Genomic DNA, 13,224 nt, shown 5'->3' with positions numbered 1-13,224 from the left:
CTACGTAAATAGTAATAATACTAAATGGATGTACGTCACTTCACAGCTATACATACAAGTAATAATAATAATAATAATAATAATAATAATAATAATAATAATAATAATAATAATAATAATAATAATTCGAGCTAGATATTTATGTTAGTTACCCATGGGTGAGAGAACAATTTTTTCAAGTTATACTTGCGTCATTCTCAGACTCTGATTGGTGATTGAATGTCTCCTTTCAAACAAAGTACCCAAAGTACCGTAATGGCTGCCAAGATTGATCTGTTAGTTTCTGTACTGTATCAGGATGAGGATAGAAATGAGCCATGAATGTCAAGTGTCTTTGTCCCTTTTCTACAGGCTGGCACAAATATTTTCTTAAATGGTTTAATCCTGGGCACATTGTATGTTGGAGGAAGACTGATGGCTACCAATCAACTCTCTGCTGGTGATTTGATGGCATTCCTTGTTGCCACGCAGACTATCCAGCGCTCCCTAGCCCAGCTCTCCCTCTTGTTTGGGCATGTCATGAAGGGTATGGCTGCTGGAGGCCGTATATTTTGGGTAAGTGAGCTGCATTATTATTTAATAGCATTCTAATTCCTGGGCTCTAAAGTGTAATAAGGGTCACACAGACATCTTCATTATGGACTGTTATGTCTGCAAGCTTCTGTGAATTAACCGAACACCTGCTCAGTACTAGCTCTGTGACCTCACAGATGAAGAATACATGCACGGTATCCCCTGCGTGTCGTAAGAAGTGAATAAAAAGATTCGCAGTGGCTCTCAACTAGGGAGCGTGGGTTGGCATTGCTTCCACTTACTTGTGCCAGGCTCCTCACTTTCATCTATCCTGTCCAACCTCCATTGGTCAACTCTTGTTATTTTCCAACCCCGATGGTATTAGAGAATTTGAAGCCTAGAGAGTCTTTCATTTTGACAACCTTTGTGGCCCTTGCATTTCTTCGTTCGTTACTTCGTTTTTCGAAGTGACGGATCCCTTCTTTTTCTTCTTTATTCTCTCTGTCTAGCCCCCTGTGGGTGGGAAATGCAGACGAAAAATACACCCACCATATCCCCTGCCTGTCATAAGAGGCAACTAAAAGGGACGACCAAGGGATGATTGCATTAGTACCATGAAACTACTTGTGATTAGTACTATCACGCGGGGAACACCTGGGGTCGCCTTTACTTGCGAGTAATACCACTAAATTAGGTACACAATAGGTTTGTGATTAGTAGCAGCAGTGAGTGGTTCACTGTGGGTTTCCAGGACCCGTGATTACTACAATTTTAAGTTAAAAACTTCACTTCTCAATATTGAACTGAGATTCACAATGGAATTGAGGAAAAGTTTAACCTATTCAATACTAAGGATGTCACATAAGGTGTTTACAGCATGTTATTTATTAGTTTAAAGTACCAGTTTTGATGCATAGTAGGTTTTGACGCATAGTAGTATCATCTTGAGGTTGACGTTACAAGATGGGCAAGGTACATAACATATTACTGTGTACAATGTACATGCAATGCAAAGTACAAGTGATTATAATTTTACATTTAGGACTAAATAAACAATGGATACAATATGATGGAGTGATGTAACGCACCGCAGGCGTTGTAGTCTAGGATGTTACATTGGTGTTGTATATTAAACGTTGGTGAGTGAGAGTAAAAATCTTGATGTATATGATGATGATATAAAATGAATGTCCACACTTCTGTTAATATCAATGGAGATATAAGTCAAGGTCCAGTATAATGTATGGTTGGCAAGGCCATCTGTAATTTGTTTTGAGCCAGAACACCTTAAGTTGGGTGGTTGAATGAGACTGAATTTAAATTAAAGTTGTCTCAGCTCAATATAGATAGTGAAGCCTAAAAAGAAAGAAAAACTAGGTTAGGAAAGCAGATTGCTTGAAATAGGGGTAAAGCAAATTTGTGGCTGCATTTGATGGAATATGGGACTCACCTTGTTCAGCGTACTTGTTGTGTGTCGTGAGAAGAGGTGTGGACTGAGCGTGGATGGACGTGAGTGAGTTGGGTGTGTGGTAGAGGGGAGGTGGAAGGGGCGGGATTTGTTTATTGACCTGGAACTGTGCTTTATTTCCATATTTCTGTTGTTGGTCCTATATGAAATTTTGATTATGTTTCTTAAAGATGTTGGTTACACTGTGTATGTTTTTGTTCAAGGTGAAGGTGGCATATAGGGCGGGGTTCGGTCTTTCTTTAGATCATGTTGACTTTGGTCATGTTTGCATTTGTTGATGATACGTTCTATGAATGAGGAATTATGTCCGTTATATTTAGCGATGGAACATACGGTGTTCAATTCTTTCTCAAGATTTTCTTTACATAACCGTATTTTTAGTGCTTGCTCTACCATACTGTAGTAAGTGGTGCACTTATGTGTGTACAGTCTCTTCTGATGGTTGTTGCTCTTTGTGTTGGTTTTCTATACATATATTTTAGTGAGGAAGGTAGTCTCTTAATTGTGAGGTCAAAAAAATTTATTGAATTATTGGATTCAGATTCCAATGTGAATTTTATATGAGAATCTGTATTGTTTAAGTTGTTAAGGGTGGTAGCTGCATTTACTGTTTCATCATCTAGAATGACCAGGGTATCGTCGACATATCTGGACCAAAATTATATGTTTCAGAAGATGTTATTGTTCTTAATTGCTGTGTATTCTAGGGAATTTGAATATATCTCCGCCAAAATCCCCGAGGCCGGTGACCTCATAGCCAGTCCATCTTGTTGATATATGCATTTGTCAAATGTGAAATAGTTATTGTTAACCACTAATTTTAGGACCTGCATGAAATCTTGGATCTCGAGTTTACTTAGCCCATTATGTGCATTTAGGTTACTATGGACATTGGGAAAGAGTTTTTTAGTGTTAATGCTGGGATACATATTGTTAATATCAAACGAATGAATGCTGTGAAAAGGTTGTATTTTGAATTTGTCCAATTTTTCAATTATTTCAATAGTGTTTTTAATGGATTTATTCGACTGAAATTTATAATTGCAAGTTATGAATCTCATTCCGTATTGACGGTTATCACTTTACAAAAGAAAATATTTATAAAATCCTCCTATCAATACAATTCAAGTCATCTGTTAGATGAAACAAAGTCTATACATGTTTCAGCCTAATCTCAAGGCCATCTTCAGTAGTAAAACGATTGTTACATAATATACAAACAAATTAAAAACGTAATGATGTGAAGTGACAGTGATCATGATAAGTGAGTTAAAAACACATTGAGGTGCAAAGTCCTCTCGTCTAATAGATCTTGCTGGCTGTTAAATAAAACATTATGCTGAGGAGTGTAGTGAGACCGTCAATACTACGAATAAAACGTGTAACATTTGTAACTAAAAGTTGTCGTCTCGAATGGAGATGACCTTGTCGGTCTCAAGTCACATTGACAACTAAGCCTGTGTGTTTTATTTAACAGCCAGCAAGATCTATTAGACGAGAGGACTTTGCACCTCAATGTGTTTTTAACTCACTTATCATGATCACTGTCACTTCACATCATTACGTTTTTAATTTGTTTGTATATTATGTAACAATCGTTTTACTACTGAAGATGGCCTTGAGATTAGGCTGAAACATGTATAGACTTTGTTTCATCTAACAGATGACTTGAATTGTATTGATAGGAGGATTTTATAAATATTTTCTTTTGTAAAGTGAAATTTATAATTTTTACTAACGAATTTCTGAATGAACTGAGCCAAATTGTATAATGGGCTAGGTCTATAATTAATGATGGGGCGAATGGGGATGTCGGTCTTATGGATTTTGCGGAAAGCTTTGGCTGTAGGTAGACCGGGATTCATATTGGGTAGTCGTGTTTTTTTCTTGCTCTGTAAAAAGGAACGATGTGGTTTTTAAAGTTTGTTTTAAGAGACGTTGAATTTGCTAGGTCAGATTTTTTTAACTATGGAGAAGGAGCTGGTTTTATCCATGACGACAGTTGTATTGCCCTTGTCGGCTTTTGTAATAATAAGGTCATGATCTTTAATTTTCTTCTTGAACTTGCTGATATGTTCTCGTTCAGCAAAAGTTTCTTTGTATATGTTGCTGTTAATAGATGTTGTTTTGTTTTTTAGATTCTGGATTTTGTTTAGTTTCCTTTTGACGTCCAATCTGACCTCGTCTTGTAAGTCTGAAGGCATTTTGTTTATGGCTGTTTCTAATTCTATGACTAGTGTGGTAGCTATGTTAACTTAAGTTTGGCTAATTGTGTTTTGGACCTTTTTCGTTCTCCTTGTCTGTTGGTTTTGTTTTTGTCAAGTTAACTGTTGGAGGATGAAATTGTTCTGTTAAAGAATCTTGGTTACTGAGTTTATTAGAAGTTTCTATGGTTGGTCTGTTAAACCTTGCGTTGTTTTTGAGATTATTAAGCTTCTTCTCTTGTGTTGATTGTTTATGAGCTAGTATGTTAAATAGTCGTTCCACGACTTTTGTGTGAAATATGTCCCATTGAGTTTTAGAAAGTAGGTACGCTGTCTCAAGGTGTGTTTCATACAGTTTATTGTTCAAGAAAGATTTTTTTCTAGTATAGGAATCTTATTTCATTCTTAATCCAAATTTTATTTACTTTGATTTGGGTTTTGGAGTCTTGAAGGGATTTTCGTTGTTTTTTCAAGTTGGTTTTAAGGAAATTCGGAGTTAAATTATGTAATAAACATTGTTTCAAGAAGTGAATGTCCTTGCCTTAGATTTTGACTGGTAAGCTTTTTCATTATAAATTAAAAACATTTTTCTGCATTGAACTGAGATTCACAATTGGAATGGAGGAAAAGTTCAACCTATTCAATACTAAGTATGTAGTATAAGATGTTTATAACATGTTATTTATTAGTTTAAAGAACCGGTTTTGACGCATAGTAGCGTCATCTTCAGCTTGAAGTTACAGGATACAAGTTACACACATAAGTGCACCACTTACTACAGTATGGTAGAGCGAGCACTAAAAATACGGTTATCTAAAGAAAATGTTAAGAAAGAATTGAACACCGTATGTGGACATTAATTTTATGTCATCATCATATACTGAACCCGAGTCATAGGAGTCGTAATTTAATCATGATTTGATATCCAAAGTAGAATATGGTACGCGTATTCAAATGAAGAAAATTGGTTGACAGTATTCTATACGAGTAGTGTTGAAACACGAGTGAGTGCGCGACATAGTGGAGCCTAAGGCATTAGACTGTCACAATGGCTAGAGTGCTGCCTCTCAGTTACCGACCAGAAAATACGGATGTACACAAATATGTTTCGTACAAGAAGAAAAAGGCGAGCCAGGAACAATGTAGAGGTTGCAACATTAGCGCTGCGAGGATGTGTTTGTGTCAGGCAGAAAATTTCCGTGATGTCACGTATTCTCGGAATTGGAGAACGGAAATCAATCAATCAATCAATCAATCAATCAATCAATCAATCAATCAATCAATCAATCAATCAATCAGTACTGATCTGCATTTAGGGCAGTTACCCAGGTGGCAGATTCCCTATCTGTTGTTTTCCTAGCCTTTTCCTAAATGATTTCAAAGAAATTGGATATTTATTGAACATATCCCTTGGTAAGTTATTCCAATCCCTAACTCCCCTTCCTATAAATGAATATTTGCCCCAGTTTGTCCTCTTGAATTCCAACTTTATCTTCATATTGTGATCTTTCCTACTTTTATCAACGCCATTCAAACATATTCATCTACTTATATAATTCCACGCCAACTCTCCGCTGACAGCTCGGAACATACAACTTATTTGATTGGAATAATAACAATTTATTGATTTATTGATTTCACCACCTAATCAATACAATTAGTCTTGTCTTAGTTGAATTTACTTTGGCATGTTAACTAAAATGGTACTTGTTTCGCCTTGAATTTAGGCATCATCAGCCATTATCTTAACCTTAAAATAGAATCAGGCACCTGATTTACATATACGTGAAATAAAACAGATTTTTTTTTTAAACCTTGGAGAGACTTGAACTAAAATTAAAATATGGTAAAAGACTTGTTATGAAGTTGGTTTTAAAGATATTACAATGAGTGAGGAAATATACAATTATACAATTATTATAGCCTATACAATAACGTTCAGTTAATAACGTAACAAATTACCTTCACCATCGTCTAATGATTCAACTGTCACACTTCCGTTTCCACTAGAATGTCAGTCAACCCACATTCTTAACAACATTGTAGCATTGCATCACTTTGGGATGGTCCAAAAAGGTCCTATTTAAACATCGTTCTTCAACCGTCAACTTCAACTTGGTATTTTTTTATCAAACTTAACCACATCACCATATGCCATTGATTTTCGACTCTTTCTCTTGTAAACAAATTATTGCTGGTCACTTGACCATCTTTCATTATTATTTTATTCTACATTATTTATTAAATATGATTTTTATCGTCATTTTCGTTGTAACCGCTCATCGGCCAACATAATATTTTAGCAATCCTATCACTCATTCATAACAGACTGTTGCTTTGTTCATTTTAATTTGAATACAAGCCTTCTAATGCCAATATTACTACTACTTTCACCAATTGTGTCGCTCATGTAGTGGTACTAACCACAGGCAATGCAGACCCATGGTGCCGCTCATATAGTGGTACTAATCACAGGCAATGCAGGCCCATAGTGTCACTCATATAGTGGTACCAATCACAGGCAATGCAGGCCCATAGTGTCGCTCATATCGTGGTACTAACCACAGGCAATGCAGACCCATGGTGCCGCTCATATAGTGGTACTAATCACAGGCAATGCAGGCCCATAGTGTCACTCATATAGTGGTACCAATCACAGGCAATGCAGGCCCATAGTGTCGCTCATATAGTGGTACCAATCACAGGCAATGCAGACCCATGGTGCCGCTCATATAGTGGTACCAATCACAGGCAATGCAGGCCCATAGTGTCGCTCATATAGTGGTACCAATCACAGGCAATGCAGACCCATAGTGTCGCTCATATAGTGGTACCAATCACAGGGAATGCAGACCCATAGTGTCGCTCATATAGTGGAACTAATCACAGGGAATGCAGACCCATGGTGCCGCTCATAGAGTGGTACTAACCACAGGCAATGCAGACCCATGGTGCCACTCATATAGTGGTACTAACCACAGTTAATGCAGGCCCATAGTGTCACTCATATAGTGGTACCAATCATAGCCAATGCAGACCCATGGTGCCGCTCATATAGTGGAACTAATCACAGGGAATGCAGACCCATGGTGCCGCTCATATAGTGGTACCAATCATAGCCAATGCAGACCCATGGTGCCGTTCATATAGTGGAACTAATCACAGGGAATGCAGACCCATGGTGCCGCTCATAGAGTGGTACTAATCACAGGGAATGCAGACCCATGGTGCCGCTCATAGAGTGGTACCAATCACAGGGAATGCAGACCCATGGTGCCGCTCATAGAGTGGTACTAACCACAGGGAATGCAGACCCATGGTGCCGCTCATAGAGTGGTACCAATCACAGGGAATGCAGACCCATGGTGCCGCTCATAGAGTGGTACTAATCACAGGGAATGCAGACCCATGGTGCCGCTCATAGAGTGGTACCAATCACAGGGAATGCAGACCCATGGTGCCGCTCATAGAGTGGTACTAATCACAGGGAATGCAGACCCATGGTGCCGCTCATAGAGTGGTACTAATCACAGGGAATGCAGACCCATGGTGCCGCTCATAGAGTGGTACTAATCACAGGGAATGCAGACCCATGGTGCCGCTCATAGAGTGGTACCAATCACAGGCAATGCAGACCCATGGTGCCGCTCATATAGTGGAACTAATCACAGGGAATGCAGACCCATGGTGCCGCTCATATAGTGGAACTAATCACAGGGAATGCAGACCCATGGTGCCGCTCATAGAGTGGTACTAACCACAGGCAATGCAGACTCATAGTGCCGCTCATATAGTGGAACTAATCACAGGGAATGCAGACCCATGGTGCCGCTCATAGAGTGGTACTAATCACAGGCAATGCAGACCCATGGTGCCGCTCATATAGTGGAACTAATCACAGGCAATGCAGACCCATGGTGCCGCTCATATAGTGGAACTAATCACAGGCAATGCAGACCCATGGTGCCGCTCATATAGTGGTACTAACCACAGGCAATGCAGACCCATAGTGCCGCTCATATAGTGGTACTAATCACAGGCAATGCAAGCCTACGGTGTCGCTCATATAGTGGTACTAATCACAGGCAATGCAGGCCCATAGTGTCGCTCATATAGTGGTACCAATCACAGGGAATGCAGACCCATAGTGTCGCTCATATAGTGGAACTAATCACAGGGAATGCAGACCCATGGTGCCGCTCATATAGTGGTACTAATCACAGGCAATGCAGGCCCATAGTGCCGCTCATATAGTGGAACTAATCACAGGGAATGCAGACCCATGGTGCCGCTCATATAGTGGAACTAATCACAGGGAATGCAGACCCATGGTGCCGCTCATAGAGTGGTACTAATCACAGGTAATACATACCCACGGTGTTGCTCATATAGTGGCACCAATCACAGGCAATGCAGACCCACGGTGTTGCTCGTATAGTGGCACCAATCACAGGCAATGCAGACCCACGGTCTCGCTACAGTGGTACTAATCACAGGCACTGCAGACCCACGGTGTCGCTCATATAGTGGAACTAATCACAGGGAATGCAGACCCATGGTGTCGCTCATATAGAGGTACGATTCACAGGCGTGCAGACCCAAGGTGTCGCTCATATAGTAGTACAAATCGCAGGCACTGCAGACCCATCAGTTGCTCATATAGTGGTACAAATCGCAGGCACAGCAGACCCATGATGTTGCTCATATAGTGGTACAAATCGCAGATACTGCAGACCCATGGTGACGCTCATATATTGGAACTAATCACAGGGAATGCAGACCCATGGTGTCGCTCATATAGTGGTTCTAATCACAGGCACTGCAGACCCACGGTGTCGCTCATATAGTAGTACAAATCGCAGGCACTGCAGACCCACGGTGTCGCTCATATAGTAGTACAAATCGCAGGCACTGCAGACCCACGGTGTCGCTCATATAGTAGTACAAATCGCAGGCACAGCAGACCCATGGTGTTGCTCATATAGTAGTACAAATCGCAGGCACTGCAGACCCACGGTGTCGCTCATATAGTAGTACAAATCGCAGGCACTGCAGACCCACGGTGTCGCTCATATAGTAGTACAAATCGCAGGCACTGCAGACCCACGGTGTCGCTCATATAGTAGTACAAATCGCAGGCACTGCAGACCCACGGTGTCGCTCATATAGTAGTACAAATCGCAGGCACTGCAGACCCACGGTGTCGCTCATATAGTAGTACAAATCGCAGGCACTGCAGACCCACGGTGTCGCTCATATAGTAGTACAAATCGCAGGCACTGCAGACCCACGGTGTCGCTCATATAGTAGTACAAATCGCAGGCACTGCAGACCCACGGTGTCGCTCATATAGTAGTACAAATCGCAGGCACTGCAGACCCACGGTGTCGCTCATATAGTAGTACAAATCGCAGGCACTGCAGACCCACGGTGTCGCTCATATAGTAGTACAAATCGCAGGCACTGCAGACCCACGGTGTCGCTCATATAGTAGTACAAATCGCAGGCACTGCAGACCCACGGTGTCGCTCATATAGTAGTACAAATCGCAGGCACTGCAGACCCACGGTGTCGCTCATATAGTAGTACAAATCGCAGGCACTGCAGACCCACGGTGTCGCTCATATAGTAGTACAAATCGCAGGCACTGCAGACCCACGGTGTCGCTCATATAGTAGTACAAATCGCAGGCACTGCAGACCCACGGTGTCGCTCATATAGTAGTACAAATCGCAGGCACTGCAGACCCACGGTGTCGCTCATATAGTAGTACAAATCGCAGGCACTGCAGACCCACGGTGTCGTTCATATAGTAGTACAAATCGCAGGCACTGCAGACCCACGGTGTCGCTCATATAGTAGTACAAATCGCGGGCACTGCAGACCCACGGTGTCGCTCATATAGTAGTACAAATCGCAGGCACTGCAGACCCACGGTGTTGCTCATATAGTAGTACAAATCGCAGGCACTGCAGACCCATGGTGTCGCTCATATAGTGGAACTAATCACAGGCACTGCAGACCCATGGTGTCACTCATATAGTGGTACTAATCACAGGCACTGCAGACCCACGGTGCCGCTCATATAGTGGTAGTAATCACAAGAATCAAAAATCTTTATTTGCCATTGAGCATATACAATGAAATAGGCTTCATCAACTGATAATAATTTAGTACTTAATATTACTATGGCTAAATGAACATACACCTTTTATTAAAACTTAATACTAACATTTAGCATTTCTAAGAATTTAGAGGTATTCAAAAATGGATTTTCTTTTAACCAATCAAACATTTTTCTTTTAAAATTACTTAAAGTGGTGGATCGTGCAGAATGTGGTAATTTATTAAATAATCGTAACAACTGATTTTATGCGAGTGAGCAGTTTTTGACAGCCTGTGAACTGGGATGTCAATGTCTGCTTTACCCCAGGTATCATGAAGGTGAATGGTTTCCCTAGTACTGAATTTATTTATGTTGTTTTTAACATATGTCAAAGATATATAAAGATACAACTTTATGATTGTCATATTTTAAACTTAATAAAGAGAGGTGGACAATGGTCAGTTGCACCAGCCCTACACATTGTTCGGACAACCCTTTTCTGTATTCGAAGAATATTATATACATAAGAAGAATGCCCCCATAATAACTGTCCATAAGTAATGTGTGACTGGGAAAGACCAAAATATGTCATCCTTAGGTGGTCACTGCTACGTAAATCCCTCAATTACCATATCAGATACGCCACTCGTGTTATTTTTTACGAACATGATCAATGTGTGTTTCCCAGTTCAATTTGGCATCAATATGAAAACCCAAAAGTTTGACTGACAGTCTTTCAGTATCTTTGGATAATCCTAGTGTGAGAAATTGAGTTTTATCCTGATTGCACAACAGCCTATTCGATGAAAACCAATGGATTGCAATTGCAAGAGCTTCCTGTGACATCTGATGCAAACCCGAGATGCTCTGGTGTTTTGTAATTAACTTTGTATTGTCCGCGTACGATATAAGAGCATGGGCTGTGACTTTTTGCAGTAAATCATCGACTGCCAGAATGAATAAAAATGGACCGAGGACAGAGCCCTGAGGCACATCAGGTGTAACTTTCTTCAAAGTGGAATACCTATTTTTAGTAGAGACAAACTGATATCTGTTATCTTAGTATGACGTAATTATGTTCAGCGAGGGTTACTCGACACCATACATCCCAAGCTTTGCAAGTCAAATTTCATGATTAGTACAATCAAATGCTTTACTTAGATCACATAACTACCTTGTTGAAACCCAGACTGACAGTCGAATAGGAGATTGTAAGTTTCAAAATAGTTTCTCAGTTGATTATACAAAAGTGATTCAAATATTTTAGAAATTATTGGAACAATTCGGACTGCACGATAGTTCTGAAGAAATTATTTGTCCCCGCTTATAAATATTGGAATAACTTTAGAAATTTTAAGTAGATCAGGATAAACTCCAAACTCTGAACACTTACCAAAAATAAAAGCTAGAGGTTCAGAAATCAAATGAATTATTCTTTTGATGATGCACTTAGATAACCAATAACAATCCATACTCTTAGAGTTTGATAATTTTAAGGTAACTTTAATTACTTCATCAAACGTGATTTCAACCCAATGGAAAGGTTTCGGCAGAGGGTTGATTATGAAGAAAGCCACTCTCCACTGTACCTGTTGCCTTAATTTGATCTCCGATTTCTTTTACAGAGTTTAAGAAATAAGTATTCAGTTCTTCCGGATCGAGAAATATGTCTTGAGTTCGAGTAGGGATGTTTTCTTGTACTATAATCTCCCATGCCACCTTGCATTTGTTGGGTGCATTCTCAATATATTTTTCACAAGCTAAAGTTTTGACAGGAATAAGTTTTCTTTTATATACCTTTTTGCAATTAAGGTAAGCTTTATACATGCCATTCTGCTCGGTTCCTCCTTGACAAGAGTTTTTATAAATTCTATGCAGCAAAAGTGTTCTTTCTCTATATTGAGTCAATTCACCAGTATCCCCGATCACCTTCTTGCTTTTAAGTTTACCATTACGACTAATTTTTACCAGTGGTGAACACAAATGCCACAATTCAACCAATTTATCTAAAAAGTTTCCAAATGCAGTTTCAATATCATTTTCTCTCATGTGAAATACAAATACAAAGAAAGCCCCAGTTAGTTTCTCTCAAATTTTCAATAAATATGTTAATATAATAATCACCCTGACTTTCTACCCACATCAGGACAGGTTCATCATTGTATATTATGTCAGGCTGGTTAAGATATAATGATATAAGCAAGGGGTCATGATCTGCAAAACACCCACCAACAAGTCTAAGTTCATACAAATCTCTCGAAAAATTTACAATAATATTATCCAAGCATGCACTATGACATGTAGGTAGCTTGTTTGTGGAAGTTAAATTTAGAGTTCTTAGTACATACATACGTACATACATACATACATACATACATACATACATACATACATACATACATACATACATACATACATTATCATTATAGACTGTTATGCCTTTCAGCGTTCAGTCTGCAAGCCTCTGTGAATTTACTAAACGTTGCCACAATCCTCGATTAGCAACTAGTGCTGTGGCCACATTTAGTTCTATACCTCATATCTTTAAATCGTTAGAAACCGAGTTTAACCATCGTTGTCTTGGTCTCCCTCTACTTCTCTTACCCTCCATAGCAGAGTCCATTATTCTCCTAGGTAACCTATCCTCCTCCACTCGCCTCACATGACCCCTCCACCGAAGCCAGTTTATACACACAGCTTCATCCATCGAGTTCATTCCTAAGTTAGCCTTTATTTCCTCATTCCGAGTACCCTCCTGCCATTGATCCCACCTGTTTGTACCAGCAATCATTCTTGCTACTTTCATGCCTGTTACTTCTAACTTATGAACAAGATATCCTGAGTCCACCCAGCTTTCGCTCCCGTAAAGCAAAGTTGGTCTGAAAACAGACCGATGTAAAGATAGTTTTGTATGGGAATTAACTTCTTTCTTA

General features: G+C 39.8%; 1 protein-coding gene across 3 annotated transcripts in view; it reads left to right on the top strand.

Moving 5' to 3' along the window:
• Positions 1–13,224, top strand: part of LOC136863899 (mitochondrial potassium channel ATP-binding subunit) — a 789,801-nt gene that overhangs the window by 322,483 nt on the left and 454,094 nt on the right. For all 3 annotated transcript variants that reach the window (XM_067140310.2, XM_068226044.1, XM_068226045.1), the window contains one exon: positions 352–555. In XM_067140310.2, the coding sequence (XP_066996411.2) occupies positions 352–555 (204 nt within the window). The remainder of the gene's footprint in view (positions 1–351; positions 556–13,224) is intronic.

This window comes from Anabrus simplex, chromosome 2 (genome assembly GCF_040414725.1).
Source record: "Anabrus simplex isolate iqAnaSimp1 chromosome 2, ASM4041472v1, whole genome shotgun sequence".
NCBI classification, from domain to species: domain Eukaryota; kingdom Metazoa; phylum Arthropoda; class Insecta; order Orthoptera; family Tettigoniidae; genus Anabrus; species Anabrus simplex.
Note: the sequence above shows the minus strand (reverse complement) of the source record. Positions and strands in the feature narration are given on the sequence as shown.